A 17,324-nucleotide genomic window follows, 5' to 3' on the forward strand; every position below is an offset into this window, starting at 1 on the left:
TTCTGCCTCCAAACCCAGGTCAGAGGCAGAGGCGAGGTGATTCCTCCTGGACTGAAGCTGCAGCTAGCCTCGGGATGAACTTCCTTCACTGTATCCAGCAGTGAAGCAAACACAGGAGTCTACTGGAACCAGAAGAAGTTTCTCACACCTGACTTTCTCTGCTCCTACACCTGCCCCACCCCCTCTGACTCAGACCTGCCCCATGTGTCAAACCAGCTGACATGCTTTCTCTCTCTCTCTCTCTCTCCATCTCTAGCTTCACCTTAAAGGAGCCACGCTGTTCTATTAACAGCACTGCGAACAGTACCATGTTGCAATGAGTCAGCTTGCATCAAAACAAAAAGTCTACTTTTTATTTTTATTGTAGTGTAAAAGAGATCCACCAGGGGGCAGAAGACTAACATCAGAATGCATATCATATACCATAATGTGATGCAATAGTTCAAAACTGTATGAATTAAATATGATACATTAGACATTAAAAAGTTCACTTTATATTCCATGAAAAGCTTTCCAAATTCAAAATTTAATCATAGCTAATGCAGACTGGTGGGCGGTGCCTGATCAGGTCGCAGGAGTTGACCAATCACAGCACACTGGAGTCTCTGTAGGTTCTGCCCAGCTTTGTTTTTACAGTGAGTAAAATCACTCTACAAGCTTTTCATGTGAACTTTAAAGAGACCTGGTCATCAGATTTTTCTCCTTTAGGCTTCCTCTTTTTGCTGTGTGTGTAAACTTTGTTGTCTACGTGTGGTGCGAAAAAAAAGAGCAGAACAGGTGTTTTTGCTGTACAAGGAGAGGACATTTATTGAAGATTTCCCAACATCACAGATGTGTTTATACCAGATTGAGGTTGTCTTTTGACTGGTTCCAGTGATTCAGACGGGGTGAAAACATACACTCACATGCATGTTGCACACCTGCACACGCACCGACTCGCCTACACACTCAAGCACACACACTCATAAGCTGACAGTCAACATACGTTCACAGTCTGATACGTACAAAAATTTAAATACAAATAATACCACAATAAAAACATTGTATTTCTTTTTAGAAATTCTTACAGTAAAGCTATGTTTTCTATTTTGTAGAAAGACAACTAAGCTTTAATAAGTGAACATTATTTTTGTCCTTCGCTAAAATGATCAGCAGGATATCATCATAATGAAAATTATTACAGTATATATATCTTTTATGCTATGCTTTCTCACACTGACTCTGCCTCCTGACCTTCATTCACAGGTTGTTAATAAATCCTGCAAATCTTAAAGGCTTCAGCTGGTCTTAAAATACCAATGCTCGCATGTATCCCATCCTTTCAGATCTGTGAACAACAACAAAAGAATGAAAATCAAGTAAAAATGAACCAGTTTCCTCCCACAAATACCAGCATTTACAGTCATCCAAATGTCAGTTCCACCCCAAAAAAGCCACACTCCTGCACACTCTTGACATACCTAAATTAATATAATTATTCAGTGTATAATTATCCAGTGTACCATCTTGGCTAGATAAAAACCCAGATGCTAAGATATGTTGTTCAGTGTTTGAAAAATGCTTTAGGGTTCTCATCATCCAGCTAGCACAGTCAAACTTACAAACATATTGCCTTAAACTTGAAATTCATAACAAGTGAAGACAGGTAAAAAATGTATGTCTCCATGCAGACTGCACAACTTAATAAAAACAATGAAATTACAAAGAGAAAAGTATAGTTTGACTCCCTGCTTGGCTTGCTGCTCTACTACAGATCAGACAGATTTACAGGGGTATGACCCCCCCACCGAAAAACAGAAAGAAAGAAAGAAAAAATATTGTTTTCTTCAGCGTTCTCACCTGTTTTACAAAGTCTGTCCTTAACATCAAAGTGAGTATTTACACAGTTGTGGTGCACGCAGAACAGTATGAGCAGGAAAAAGTTGGTGAGAACAAATGCCAACAAAAGTAAAAACCTCCAGGAGTTGGTAACTACTCTACAGCCTAACTCTTCCAGCAAGAAATGATGTGGAGATTTTTCTTGTTTTGTTGCAGCAATAGTACAGTATCTACAATATTTCTTCCCCTGGCAGAAATACACCAAGACAAAGCAGCCATAGTAGCTGACTGTGCAGCATCTGCAGTGATGTGTAAAATGTCTCATTTTCTTCTGTGACACTAACTGCTTGTGTGAAGCATTACTCTCTCCTACTGAGAAGAGACAGAGGGTCTTTGCAGCACTCAAAATGAGTGTTCACACTATGAGCACTACCATCCCCGAGTCACAGTTGCTCCCCTAATTTCAGCAGATAGAGACAAATTCATTGAGCCATTTGGGCTCCCGCTGGCTGATACAGCTTTGTTACGGAAATCCGCGAAGAAAGCATCCATAATCTTTGCTACATCAGTCACAACAGCCACAATCAATCCATAATTTGAGTTCAGCATTTGGCTTGTTGCTCTTGTTCTACACAAAGCTGGAATAATTTGAGGCTATTTCCAAAATGCTGTTTTCAGGTAGTCTGAGCAAAAATTATTCAGAGATTTTACTTCAAAAGGTTAAACAGCTGTACTGTGTCAAATTATTTTTGTTTTCTGGATTTATTTGGGCTTGTCAAAATGCAGCAGAGAAGCACTTCAAACAACCCCTTCCTTACGTAATAATTGCTAGAGCACATTAACTTTTATCCAGCCAACAATGCAGTCAAGCTTAAGGAATGTAGGACACTACATTTAGTAGTAGGACCTTTTATAATTGTTCTAAACTATAAAAAAGTTATTTAAAGTTGTTTTATGAATGCATCATCACAGAAATTGATGAAACATGTTTAATATTTGTAGTCCATTAGGTCTACAGACAGTATTCTTGCCCAGAGTGTGAAGTGGTATTCCGCATGGACAACTGTGGTGTGGTGGAGTAACAGTACTCCATAGTACTATGTCCCATGTAAGAAGGTTTATTCAGAGGAGCTCATAAAAAGTGAGATATGAACTAGAACAAGGTCATTCTAATCTGTATGAACTTAACTGTTATCTTCCTGTGAAGCTTGAGGTGCAGAACGCTGCATCTGTCTGCATTCCTCTCAGTTTATGAAGATGAACGCTGACTCGGAGCCTCAAGTGGTTGGTCAGGGAACTGCAATATTTGGCATTCACGCAATAACTTTCATACTTTATCTTTGAGGCTGCCGCTTCAACAAATGTGCAGGGAAAACTTCTAAAAAGGCAGCAGGAGCAGCATAAATTGTCAGTTTGGGCGTTTCAGCAGCAGAGTTACACCGACTTTCCTGTGAGGCAGACACTGCAGGTTAAAAGCTCTGGTTAGGCTCTGTTCGGTCTCGGCCATCAGTGGCTTTAACAGTGAGACACGAGAACAGACTTATGAACTGACAAACATTTCCCCACATTTCTCCCACGATTGTCAACTTTCATCTGGCATAGCCCACAGTAATTCAGTGTTGAATAGTTTCTGTCACTTCTTAAAACTTTGCAGCTCTGATTGTGATGCTGAGCTAAAAAGGCTGATTTTCTTGGTGTGGATTTTTTCTCTCGGGTGCTCTTCAAAATAATGATTTCTAATCTTATGAAACTGAAATCAGTGAAGCAATAATGGCTTTGCAATGTGAATATAAGCACTTGTTGAAACTTGTGCACCTACTGTTGGATTCAGTGACAACCTCGAGTGTTTTTTCTGTCTAATGCTACTTTGCTTTTTCACTACAAGAACAAGAGCACAGTGATCGACTGGCTGCAGTTAGGACACCCGAATCATTGCCGGCAATCTTCCAACATACTCGCAGTGTGAACACCCTGTATAAAAGTCACTGATGTGCTACAGAAAGAAGTTCCCCACAGCTCAAAGGCTACTCGGCATGTCCTTTAAGTGTCCAGATCAACCGTCAGCCCAGATCAGTTGTCCTCAGTGGAGGTGAAGGCGACATCAGCTGACAGGACATGGAGTCACCTTTACCCTGCAGGCAGTAATGCCATCCATCAGACTACAGCTCTGTTTCTACGTTGGGGTACAGTCATGTGGTTTAAGTCCTCCTCCAGATGCTCAGTCCATTCAGCAGCTTGTGGTTTCCATCCAGGAGTACACACACACACGCACATACATTTACACACAAACACCATACACCTGTAATCCCACCCTCCTGTTGGCGGCTGACTCAAGGTGAAGAAGAGGAGGGTTGTGGATCGAAGGAGGGTGTTGGTTACCAGTTCATCATGGAGCTTCTGTTGAGGGTCATAAAGAAGACTTGACTGCTGCCTCCAGAACGCACTGAGGCAAAGAAAACCTGCAGAGAACAGGATGTACAGGGTGTGTCAGCGAGCTTTGGTTTATTTAAACAGATATCTGACAACTAGTACAGCGAATCTGAAGTGGTTTATTTATGAACTTCCTGGTGAATAGACTTAAAAATGCACATCAGTCTGATTAAGACTTGTTAGCTTTGTTAAGGAAGCAATCCTGTTTCAACCCCCAGAAAATTTAGTCAGCTGGGACAAAAAAGGTTAAGTTGATTGAAATTTCATATCCTAAACTGAAACTTTGAAAATGCCCAACGTTTGTCTCTAAAGAAGCTCGGGCAGGTGTGTGTGCTTGTATCATCAAAACTTTACTGGCATCCAAAACGATCAGTCACATTTTCCTTTAATGAAGAGCTAACAGCCACCTTGAGCTTCAATACCTCTCATCAAGATGTGATGATTATATTCAGGTACAGGCTTTAATTGTATTGTTACAAGGTACTGAAGGACCCAATACATATTTACTGCAGAATGGCCCAAACTGCATGTTTGGAAGAGCCTTTCCTTTGATTGTCCAAAACGTTTTGCTTGTAAATTATTTCTCTGACGCTGAATTAGCTTGAATGTGAGCGAATACATCATCAAATAAGCAGAGTTTCACTGAACTGTTTCATCTGTTTTCAGGTGGGGAATCACTGATACTGATGAAGAGGTCTTTAATGCAGCATTGGTTAAGGAAGTGATCCCCAACCCTGGTTCTCAAGGCCCACTATCCTGTTGGTATTAGGTGTGTCCCTGTTGCAACACACATGATTCCAAATTAAAAGGATCTGAAGCTCTGTACAAGTCTGCTATTGATTTGAGTTAGGTATGTTGAAGCAGGGACACAGTGAAGGACAGTGGGCTTTGAGGACTGGAGTTGGGAATCCCTGGGTTAGGGCCTCTGCCTCTACGTTGGATAAAATAGGATAACTGGAAAATCTGAACAAGCTATATATTTTTAGACTGTGGATGTCATGCACAGAGATGCAGTCTGTGCACAGGCTGCAACAGAAACCTCACCTTGTCGTTCCTCTCTGTCAGGAACTTCAATCGCTGAGCTCGCTTGTGCATGAAAACTCCATCGAGGTGTCCCGTCTCCACGGAGCGGATCTCAATGGCCTTCTCTCCCCAGCCCATGATCTGGTTGGAGTGGATGTAGGCTGCAAGGACAGGAGAAGGGTAAACATGCACACACACGAACACACAGACACGCACGCACACACCCACACACACAGAGGGGGATTGGACAGAAGAAGACTCAGCACCAGTTTCACATCCAAGCCAATCACACCTCGAGGCCGCCTCCGCCTCACCTACGGGAGATTATTGCAGCAGTTTCTGACTGAAGTGAACGATCTCGACATCAGAGATAAGGAAGACGCTGTCAGAGCTACAGTAACACAGGACAGCGTGACAGACTTGCTGAGTGTTGGATCGGTTTGACATCAGAATTTGACTCAGTGAGCATCTGTGGCTGTTGCTTGTGGTCTGAGCTAGTTTTCTTTTTAGCAGCTACGCACTAACATCCTTCTGATGGTTCACCCATGGCCGCGCATCTTAATATCTTGACAGAACAAGTTCGCCAGTCAGAACAATTATGCTGCTTTATGTCAGATCTAAGACCACAAACTGGCCTAACTGGAATTGTTTTCACCCAGATGCGAACACTTGATACATACAGACACTACTAAGTGATGGCCTCATCCTCCTGGTCACCCAGGGTCCATGCAGCTTCAGTTTATAGTTGCTGCTCATAATCCAAAATGCTTAAAATGCAAACTGGACCAACCAGCAGCTCATCAACACAGCGTGTGAGCAGAAAAAAAATATTCAAATGCAGGTTTTTGTGTTTTTCCTGGGAGATGGGGGGCTGAGGCCGGGCTTGGCTGTGAGAAATTCTGGTCTGATGGTAAAAGACACACAAACATGTTAACAGAAGATGATGACATAAAAGTGCTTCAGGACAGAGATGCTGCCAGCCAAAGACACATTTTCTACAAACCAGGAAGTTTACTGACACCTAAAAAATAAAAAGAATTAAGCTGAATGGAAAACATGGATCACAAAATTTAGCAGCCATCCTTGTTTTTTTTTTTGTTTTTTTTACTCTGCTCCACTACATTTAGTTTCCTCTTCATCTGTTTAGACTAAATGTACCAATAAATACAAAATTATTTTGATGTCACGCAGACCCTTCATCACACCTCTGGGCTGCTGAATCTTTCATCTGGTTGAACTTGAACTCAAGGATGAAAGTAAAAATGAATGCAAAATCACTTTTACAATATCAGACAAAACCACAGAACAAAGGACAACAGAGCAAACCTGAATACACATAAAAAAGGAGTGGAAACTGAAGACATCTGACAGTAGTAGGAGAGAGGATTGGAGGTAAATCTTTGCAGCAGATGGAGGTTCAGCACTTCGTTAAAGACATACACTGAGTTTTTGGGATGTTGCACCTTTGCTCAACTTACCTGTTAAGTGATGAGAACATTGGTAATGAAAGTCTTCATGTGTACCAAACAGATCATGACGTTACAAAGCTAATCATTCTGTGTGATGTGCTTTTATTGTCGCTTTCGTGTATTTCGTTTTACCTTGAAATTGACTCAGCATGAACATCAGATTTTAACAACCAAGTAAGAGGAATGAGCTGATAAAGTATATTGAGCCTACAGCCAGAATTTTTAAACCAGTTCCTATTAAAGCTGCTACATCATCATGATGATTTATACTGAACACTAAACCTGCTCCAGAAGAGGTCAGCTAGAATGGTAATTAAACCAGCAGCTAAAGCAACTGTCCTTTAATGGTGAAGTTCTCTATGAGGTGACAAATTCTCATCTGAAAGAATGTGTTATGCAGTTTGTGTGAAAGTCTTGAGGCACCTCTCATTTCTGGCGTTTGGCACACCTCAGCCTTTTCTCCCTGTTTCCAGTCTGTATGAATGGCTTCTCGACAGCCACCAAAACATGGAGATAATTTCTGATGAGAATTTGTCTAACAGTAGCTGGATAAACTGAAAGTCCAGATGCATTTCTCCAGTCCTGTGTCAGGTCTTTACTGGATTTGTTCCTATTTCTTTAGAACATTACTTTCAAGGCTCGAAATACCAAGTTGTGGACGTAAAATTGGAACAGTGCACATAATTTTTGAGCCACCGATTACAAGCATTTTTACTGTTGGCGAGTAGTAACACAACTCAGGACACCTGTGTGATTATAATATTGGAATCATGGCTACATCTGCTCATCTCCAATGCCGCTGTTCAGCTACCAGGCCACAGCCTGTGCCGGCAGGACAGAAATGCCGACTCTGCGTCTACACACACAATGAGTGGTGCATAAACAGTAGAGTTATCTACTCCCACTGCTGTCTGGACTTGGAGGCAGTCTCAGTTGTGTGCAGACTGTTTCATCTGCCCAGAGAGCTAAAAGTAGTGATCATAACAGCCCTGGAAGCTAATGTTAGCATAGCTCTCTTGCTCCTGCATGATGTCCAGGCAGATGCAAGATCATCCAGATGGAGCCTTTATTTTTGCTGCAGACTTTAACAAATCCTTTTTAAAGTCTGTACTTCCTGGATTTGCACAATATATGCACTGTCCCACCAGAAGAGAGAACACCTTAGACCAGGGGTCTCCAACGCCGGTCGTCCTGAGCTACTGTCCTGCAGGTTTTAGATGTCTCCTATTACAATACATCTCTGCACAAGCCTGTTAATGGCCCGGTGATTTGAGTCAGGTGTGTTGCATCAGGGTAGAATCCAAAACCTGCAGGACAGTAGCTCACAAGGACCGGAGTTGGCGAACCAACTTTATTCCAACCAGAAACGGGCATATAAGCTTGTCCACCTTCCCCATCTGGATATGTCCAACCACCTCTCCCTGCTCCTCGTTCCTGTCTATGTCCCCTATGGTAGGAAAACCAGATTAATGACAAAAACTGTAAAAATCTGGCCTGAGGGAGCACCACCCAGAGCTCCAGGAACGTACTGATGCAGTCTTAACATACACCAAGCACTGCACAGACACTGCAACTGTAAATAAGTGCATTCCAGTCTATCTAAATCAAAAACCCTGGATGACCCCTGTTGTAAAGTCACTCCTGAAGGCCAGAAACGTGGCTTTCAAGTCAGGTGACAAAGCTCTTTACAGTGCAGCAAGGTCTGACCTTAGGAGAGATATTAAAACAGCCAAAGAGGAGTTCAGTGGAAAAGCTGAATCACCTCCAAGATAACAATACAAGGCAGGTGTGGGAAGGGATCAACATCTGATACATGGTGCTACAAGAGCATCTCACCAGCTGTAGTTACTAAGAGCATCTCACCAGCTGTAGTTACTCACACAGATGCCTCACTAGCAGAAAAGCTAAACCACCACCTCGCACGATTTGAAACGTCCAGTTCTGCTTGACCTCCGGTGTCCTGCCAACAGCCCCCCAGCTCCATCTTTCCAGGAACATCAGGTGTTTTTTGTTGGTGCCTAACCCAAGAAAAACTGCTGGTTCAGATGGCAGTGCTGATCAGCAGGCACTGACATCCTTTGTGATGAAGTGCTTTGAGAAGCTCGTTCTTCAGCACCTCAAGTCCAGCCTCTCCAAAAATACTCAACCCTCACCAGTTTGCTTATAAGGCAAACTGCTGTACTGAAACCGCTAACACCACAGTTCTCCCTACAGCCCTAAATCATCTGGAGCTCCCAGACACCTACGTCAGGTTGCTGTTCGTTGATAACAGTTCAACATTCAACACCATCATTCTCACACACATGAGTGTATTCCTCATGTGCTCCTGGATCAAAGACTTTTGACCAACCACATAAAGGTGGTAAAGGTTGACCATCTCAGCATGAGCTGCCCTGAGGGCTGCATGCTCAGTCCCCCTCTTGTACACTATCTACACCCCTCTGAAACCACGGTGGTTGGCTTGATCATAGAGGGTGGTGAGTCAGTTTACAAAGAGGAAATACAGGAGCTGTCAGAGTGGTACATTAAGAACAATCTAACACTAAACACCACCAAGACCAAACAATTGGTCATTGGCGGAGAAAGAATCATTCCCCACTCGCCATCAAGGAGGCATGTCTGGTGCAAGTGGATTCCGTCAAGTTCCTGGGGACACTCATCCAGATCGACCTAAAGTGGACGGCAAACACCTCAACACTGATTAAAAAGGCTCATCAGAGGCTCCACTTTCTGTGAGTACTGCAGAGGCACCACCTGGAGAAGAAACTGATGGTATCCTTCTACAGGGCCTCCATTGAGTCAACGCTTGTGTGGTTTGCTGCCTGCTTGGCTGCAGACAGAAGGGTCTGCAGAGGATAATCAGAACTGCAGAAAAGATCGCTGGATGCCCTGTGCCATCCCTGGACCAGGTCCTGCTGCTTGGGCAGAGCTCTGAGGATCTCAGGAGACACTTCCCAGCATGGACAGAATCTGTTTGAACTGTGGCCATCAGGAAAGTGCTTCAGGTCATTTAAGTGCAGAACAAACAGACTAAAGAACAGCTTTTACCCTTGGGCTGTCAGAACCCTGAACTCCTCACTATGAGCACTGCTGTTATTCTGTCACAATGAGCTTATCTACTGGCTGAAGCCTGTGCAATAATTACAATATACAAAATGTTACCTACTGATTGTTGCCTTTGTGTGGCCCTTTTACTATATTTTGTATATAATTTATGTTACTTTAGTTTTACATAGATTTGATAGCATTTATTTTTGTTTAGATTTTATGTTTTTATTCTACAATTTTACTTTTATTCTACTTTTTTTAAGCAACTATCGACAAATCTAGCAACTGTTTTCCTTCCAGCTGTAGTCAGAGCAGGACATTTTCACCTCTGCGCCACACTCAGACCAAACATGAAACACGCATACGTAAAGCTGCCGCCTGCTGATTTTTATCACTCAATGCTTTTTTTTTTTTAACTACAAAAGGACAGTATAGTCCCTTGAATTAAGAGTCTTTTTTTATGCATGAATGGTTTAAATGTCAGTGTTAAGTAGCTTAATAAACATACAAACACATTCTTCTGTAAATGGTCAGGTACAAGGACTGGACTGAAAATTAGTGACAAAGCAGCAGAAAAACCTTGAAAGACCTCCAGTAAGCCTGAAGAACTTTCGCTAAACACCACTTTCAAAGGTTATAAGACAGTCTTGCTCCTTGCAAGCATAATAAAAAAACGAGGGGTGGATAAATACTTTTACATATGTGTTGCTTATGTATACTCTCCTCTTCTTCAACAACTGAAATATCAGAGGAGGGAGCAAATGTAGATATTAATCCCATACGTCTCAGCTCTAGAGTATTAGAACTAACATTTTTTTTAAATATACAAGTTGAGAGAGTCCTCTGACTTGGTATACAGCCAGAGTCATATCCATACGCATAGATTTGTCCCTTTTATTTAGCTGAGATTTGAACTGATTGGCTCTTGAGGCTTATAACATGAAATCCTGGCTACGTTAAGACTGGTTCTGGCATTCTGGTGGTTTGGAGTTGGGAATATCTAGTTATAGTCATGTCTGTTTTTTTTTTATTTAAAAAAATGGCCCACATCAATTTTGTTTTTCAATGGTCTGATTGCTTTAAAAATGGAAGCATGGAGCAATGAAGCAATGATGATGGTAGTGCTTTGTTCTCATCACTTTTGCACGTTAAGTTGAACAACTCGGTCTCCCAAAAACTGGCTGTATCCCTTTAAGCAGCCACCAAAACAGGTGAGACTACAGTCTTGGGTTCTTGTTTAAAGGTGTAACTAAATACAAAAGATAAGAAAAAGTAGGAGTGTTGGTTGGAACGGAGGAGGGTGTGGTAGATAGTGAGGGTGAAAGATGATCTGCTGAAACCGCTTATAGAGGTCAGAGGTCAGGGAGAAGCGAGCTGATTGGTTGACGTACCGACGGAGGTGGGCATCTCGCCCCACTGCAGCACCACGTCTTTGGTGATGCGTCCGTAGGTGTTGACGTAGACGCCCTCATCCTCATAGCACAGCAGCATCTCCATGCCGTCCGTCTTGGGCAGAACCACGATGGCGTGCGGGGTCACCTGACCCTGAATCTGCCGGAACGACACACGGGATTTGGTTTGAAGGGGGTGGGGGCAGGGGGTTGGGTACTGCTGAATCTCCCCCAAAATCTCCTTCCCCACCCTGAGAGAGAAGAAACTGCTGCAACAATAGAGTCTCCTGCTCCTCAACCACGCAATTGCCATGGAAACAGACATGAGCACAGCGTGATTCATGACTGGCAAAAGCAATGTGAGGCGGTTGCTATGGTTACTGTCTCCCTCCCCCGTCCATCTCTGACTGTAACCAGACTGAGGTTAGAGGAGGACACTGACTCACCTGCTCCATCACTCTCATTCAGCCACCAGTTTCTGTGTTTCAACACTCATCCATTCACCAAATTCTTTCATCACTCATTCATGTTTTCAGGCTTTCAATCATTCCTGCACTTATTTACTTTCTCATTCACTCACATCAAGCCACTTTCTCAGTGTCACACTTGTTTTCTTGCTCACCTGTTTATTCAGCCATTCACTTACTAACTGATTTCTATGTTATATTATATTTATATTATTTCCATCCTAAACTGAGTATTCCAGAGGATAATAATTCATTATTCATTCATTCATAAATATAATCTCTTCACTCACTCACTCACTCACTCACTCACTCACTCACTCACTCACTCACTCACTCACTCACAGTCGGCTTTTTACATGAGAACTCTCATTTTTTATGAATTAATTGATTAATTAATTATAATTTCATTCACTCAGTCACTCACAATATCACTCATCCACTTTGTTAATTTTTTCATGGTCCTTAATTTTTTATTTACCATTCATTCTAACAGCCTAAGCAAACCATTAGCTCTCTAATAACCTGAATTCAATATTAATCCAAGTCTCCACCTGAATATTTAATGATTAACATTATGGGGACCTGTGATCGGGAAGCAGGTCCCCACAGTGTACTCCTACCAAAGTCTTACATGTGAGGGGATGTAGATGTCGTAGGTGTTTCCAGAGTCCACATCGATGACATGGAAGCCAACACTGGAGCCATAGATGACCTTCAATCTCTGGCCTTCCTCCACAGTCAGGTCCACCAGCTGAGGGCGATGCTGCAAGTCTGTGAAAGACTGACAGAGAAAAGGGGGACTGATTAAAAGACGAGGTCTTCTGAGAACCAGAATAAAAAGAATGAACACAATAGATTTTCTTTCTTTCTTTCTTTCTTTCTTTCTTTCTTTCTTTCTTTCTTTCTTTCTTTCTTTCTTTCTTTCTTTCTGTTTATATGCCAACAATGTTAATGATTCCTCATAAGTAAAAAACACACCCCCACTTATAAAAACAAAACAAAAAGCAGGCCAGCCCTCTTCCCGTGTGGTTATTCGTACAGACAAACGGAGGCGACTCGGTGCTGCAGCAATGTGTGTTTGCAGATAAAAAGATCTGAGCAACAAACATTTATTATTACTGTCTTCAAATCATGTTGAGAACATTCATTTTATTTTATCAAATGTTGGTTAAGATTCTGGCTTGGATTAAAAACAACTGGCAAAAAAAAAGAAAAAGATAATTATTTGTAGGAAAAAAATACAAAAAAGCATGAATTGTGTCGTTTTTTTTTCACTCAATACATTTTTGTTCCCTGATATTTTATTTTCTTTATCTGTCAGAGACTTTTTATTAAATAGATCCTTTACATTAGTAAGGTAATAAAGGGCAGAAAATGAAAAAGAAATTTCCCACCATCCTGCTCATCCATATCTGTGTTGTTCACGCTAATAATTTGAAATACAAATGTGATTTGAAACACCTCAAGTATGCTCCAATTACCTTGAATGCCATAAACTTGTGGTAGGGTTTAGGTGCCCAGGCGTAGATTTCAACTGAGTTCTTCAAAGCGATTACCAAGAATTTAATCCTCTCATATTTCACTGCAGGACAACATAAAAGAAGTTACATGTAAAGGAAAAGTCCTGGGATTCCCAGCTTCAAAATGCCTGAAAAGGCACATTTAGGAAAAAAAACAAACAAATGCCACAGGGATAAAAATAAAAAGAAAATTTATGGGGAAGAAATAAATCTTAAAATCACTGTTTACATGAAAAAAGTTATAGTTACCCAAAAACTAGTCACCAAATCGTATTGAACTAGTTTTCTTACCGACTTTGTAGTGCACACAGCCCTCCAGGTCTCCTACAGTGATCCAGCCCTGCTTCTTTTCTACTTCAGGGTCGTTGTGTAATATCCTGTTCCTCAGCCATGACAGGTAGTAAACACGTAGCTTGTTCTTCTTCCCTGGTTTGGAAAAAAAGGCAGCAGAAAAAGGCCATTTATCTTTTTGGCCTGCTGCAGAGATCCAACAACCCACTTAACCGCACCACTGGTTTACCTTCGAGTGTTGCGTTGTAGGAGGACAAAGGAGAAAAAAATAAGATCCACAATAAACCCCACCTGATTCAACTAAAACTGATTGATCTGGGACCAAATAATAATTAACAAACATGCCATGAAAAAATAAAAACGCCTCCATAAATGGTCACATTAGTGGAACATTATTTAAACAAAGGATCAGTGCAGGTTTTGTGTCTGGACTTCAGGCTTGAGTTTATCCAAGTGGTGCTTTATGGACTCTAGTGTGTTTAATTAGCTGTAAATTAAATTTGAAATTAGCCTAAAGTTTATACTCACTGACCACTTTATTAGATACACCTTTTCAAGCTTCATACCGGTTCAGGCTGCTGTGTTGTTGAATCTATGACACCAAGAATGAAGCCAGTTCTAAAGGAAAAAGGGGTCCAACACGGTACTAGCAAGGTGTACCAAATAACAATAACCTGAGTGTATAGAGTGTGTATCCATAGTTGCAGCAGCCACAATGATGTAGAAGAAGCTACTAGTATAAGACCTTACAAATGCAACCTTTTCTTTTAATTGTTACAAATACATTTCAAAACTAACTTAAAATTTCATTATTAGTCTTTTTCAGGCCATTAAAAAGCTTTAAAATGTTTCAGCAACAAAACTTCCACATCGAAGCAGCACAAGGAGCTTTTTTAGACTGATAAGTTAAAAAAGTCTAAGTTCTGTAATACTGACACGACAAGTTACATAATGTCTAAAGATATTCACTATGGAACAGAGGAATGTAAAGCGGCCTGAAGCGGGTAACAGAAGTGTACCAACCTGAGATGGTGACCAGGACATTGAGTCCTTCCAGGACGTCCATCTGTTGGAAGCGCCTTCGGTTAATCAGGTTGTAAACTTTGCCCTGACCGCTTCGATCCAGCAGCATCAGGCCATTCTCCGTCCCCACCAGCAGGTTCACCCCTGCAGACACAAAGATGTCCAAGTGTTACCAGCCGGGTAACTGCACAGGTCGAATGATACTGTGAAGTTGTTGCTGTCATCTCACCCCAGAGAGCTGCACACAGGATCTCAGAGTTGAAGCGTTTCTTGTATTTTCGGATCTCGGGCGTGTCGCTGTGCGGTCGGATGTTGGTTGGATTGACGTTAACCACGGAGATCTTCCTGGCCTCGTTGAGCCTGGCCTGTTCCTGCTCCTGCTTCAGGAGTTCATCAGCAAACAGCGCTGCAGCACAACACAACAGCATCGTCATGTGGTGGAAGGTTTCTTACAAAGATGTACGTTACTTTTCCTTTTCTGCTATTATTATTATTATTACTGAGGAAAAACCTCAACTTTAAATGTGCCAACTGATCCATATGCCTTTTTAAACCAAAGGAACTTTATCCCACTGTTAAAGAAATGACCAAAACGCAGATTTTTTTCCATCCAGGTTATAATTTTGGATTTTTATTTTATTTTTTATAAACTGCAGAGATAGCGATATTTGGTACCTGTGGTTACATTTTTTTGGCTTTGAGTTCTTTGATTGTTTACATTGAAACAGTATTGGCTCACACGAAAAGCACTTAAAAATTCAGGCTCAGGAATTAACGATATTGTATTCAAGCGAATATCTGATATGCACATATATTCTCAAACTAGTGTTGATCGTTGATGCCAAGTCAGATACGGACTTGTTAAGCCTCTTGTAATGAAGAACTTATTTAATTTATATTTTTAGAATTTTATGGTCCAAATTTAAAGAATAACTTTAACAACAACAACAAAATAAAACACTTTAACATTTTTTAAAATGCCATATTTTATCTTTATTTAAACAAAGAAAAAAATTTCATGGTGTAACCAGATACTTGTTGAGAAAAAATAAATATTATTTATCAGAAATAAAATGTTAGACTGGGGAACGGGTTATACATCATGCTGCCTGTAAAAACATTATTTGTCTTACAATAGATCAGATCTGCTTATAATCAGACTTAAAAATAAAAGATGAAGTTAAGACTTAAAAGTTTGTAGTTTAAGTCTGTTAAGTCTAGGTTACCATGGCAACATATTAAACAGTGACATCACCAGCAGAGATATCTGGCCTAAAGAAGAACCCTGGGCGCTGAAAGTTGATTATAAAGGGAGTGAATCTTTTTTGTCTCGTCCCTGTGAGACCGTCTTCATATAGGAAATGTACCTGCAGCAGAGTTTTTATCATCGTCGTCGGTTGGGGAGGTCCCATACACCCTCGGATCGACAAACGGTGTGAAGGAAGCCTTGGAGCCTCCACCACCTCCCATCCCGTACTGCAGAGCATAGAAACAGGGTGAGCCTTAGTTACCAGCTTGTCTAATGGTTTGTTAAGAGACAACAGGGTGAAACTGATGTCAAAATAAAGGAAACACATGATGTGGTCAATGAGGATATTTTTGTTCTCCACAGCTTTCAGAACTTAGACTAAGTTTCCCAATAAGACGAAGTGGTCTTCATTAGTATTTCCTTTATTTTGCCAGCCGTGAATTAGGATCAGGGTGGAGGATACTTCCTGGAACAGAGGAAGGGAGGAACCAATGAGCATTCAAAGGGAGCTTTTTATTTTTATTATTTTTCCCATCTGTGGGGGATTACCAAAGCTAAGGTGGGGCAACAAATCAAAGGTGCCGCATGTAATTTTTGATTTATCATACCGCCATCACAAAATGCACGACATGAAGCCCAAAGCTGACCTGAATATTTTCATCCTGAATGTGTTACTTCACTGTTTGACTGTTTGTCCTTGGGTGCCCTGAAAGGCGCTTTAAATAAAATGTATTATTATTATTATTATTATTATTATTATTATTATTATTATTATTATTATGAAGACTGATTTATATTTTATGTTTTTAAGGGTGGTTTACTTACTTTTCAATCAAATTATGCAACTTATGTTAGAATATTTAATAGTACACAAAAATTTTGAGTGATGTACTTGCTGTAAAATCTACCCTAGCTGCAGGTCAGAGGTCCCGCCTGTGTTTGCTTGAATGGTCTTAAAATCAGGGATAGAAATAAAATATACGTAAGGGCTTTTTTCAGTCTTGAGAGGCACTGAGCCTGAGTTTGCAGTCTGGTGGCTGCTGGTAATTTCCCATCAGCACCAGATACGGGGGTTTGTTGGCAGGTGAGCAGGTAACCACGGTGATAGTCTTTCAGGATCAGGTGAGGGAGGGAGATTCAGGGCCGGTATCTGGGTGCTGCTCCACCTACTTGTGCCCCAGAGGCGTCACCAGGGGAGACCAAAGGGGAGGTGCTTTGCTGCACCAAATCTGGGAGATTGGTGTTGCCAAGGAACAGATTAGCGTTTCCAGGGAGACCATTGCTGGCGGTAGAGCTCCGCCTCCGCCCCCTAAACCTCTGGAAAAAGAGAAAGAGGGACGGAGTACTGTGGGGGGAAGCTGTGATTGACAGGTCAGGTGAGGGAGGAAAGCTAATCTTTTGAGTGAAGGTGAGCTCGCTTTTTTACTGTTTTTATTCTTTTGGAGGCAGGCAGGCACAGGAAAGGTACTCTCATACTTAGCAAACCAAACATACTAAACACAACTGTGATGCAAAATTTCCACTTCACACAAGTGGCTGATGCAAGTACAATTAGGATGTTTTAATGTTATTGACATTTATTTTGAATGTTTTCT

The 17,324-nt window shown here is 41.3% G+C and overlaps 1 protein-coding gene across 6 annotated transcripts in view; it reads right to left on the reverse strand.

The window, feature by feature from the left end:
- Positions 1–780: 780 nt before the first annotated feature.
- The window catches only part of tnikb (TRAF2 and NCK interacting kinase b), a 77,860-nt gene continuing 61,316 nt past the window's right edge, over positions 781–17,324 (reverse strand). For all 6 annotated transcript variants that reach the window (XM_041967781.1, XM_041967783.1, XM_041967782.1 and 3 more), the window contains 9 exons: positions 15,848–15,956; positions 14,710–14,886; positions 14,481–14,624; positions 13,458–13,592; positions 13,128–13,228; positions 12,278–12,427; positions 11,180–11,339; positions 5,293–5,432; positions 781–4,277 (listed from right to left, as the gene is read on the reverse strand). In XM_041967781.1, the coding sequence (XP_041823715.1) occupies positions 4,194–4,277; positions 5,293–5,432; positions 11,180–11,339; positions 12,278–12,427; positions 13,128–13,228; positions 13,458–13,592; positions 14,481–14,624; positions 14,710–14,886; positions 15,848–15,956 (1,200 nt within the window). In that variant the 3' untranslated portion in view covers positions 781–4,193. The remainder of the gene's footprint in view (positions 4,278–5,292; positions 5,433–11,179; positions 11,340–12,277; positions 12,428–13,127; positions 13,229–13,457; positions 13,593–14,480; positions 14,625–14,709; positions 14,887–15,847; positions 15,957–17,324) is intronic.

The sequence above is a fragment of the Melanotaenia boesemani genome, chromosome 18 (genome assembly GCF_017639745.1).
Source record: "Melanotaenia boesemani isolate fMelBoe1 chromosome 18, fMelBoe1.pri, whole genome shotgun sequence".
Classification (NCBI taxonomy): Eukaryota; Metazoa; Chordata; class Actinopteri; order Atheriniformes; family Melanotaeniidae; genus Melanotaenia; species Melanotaenia boesemani.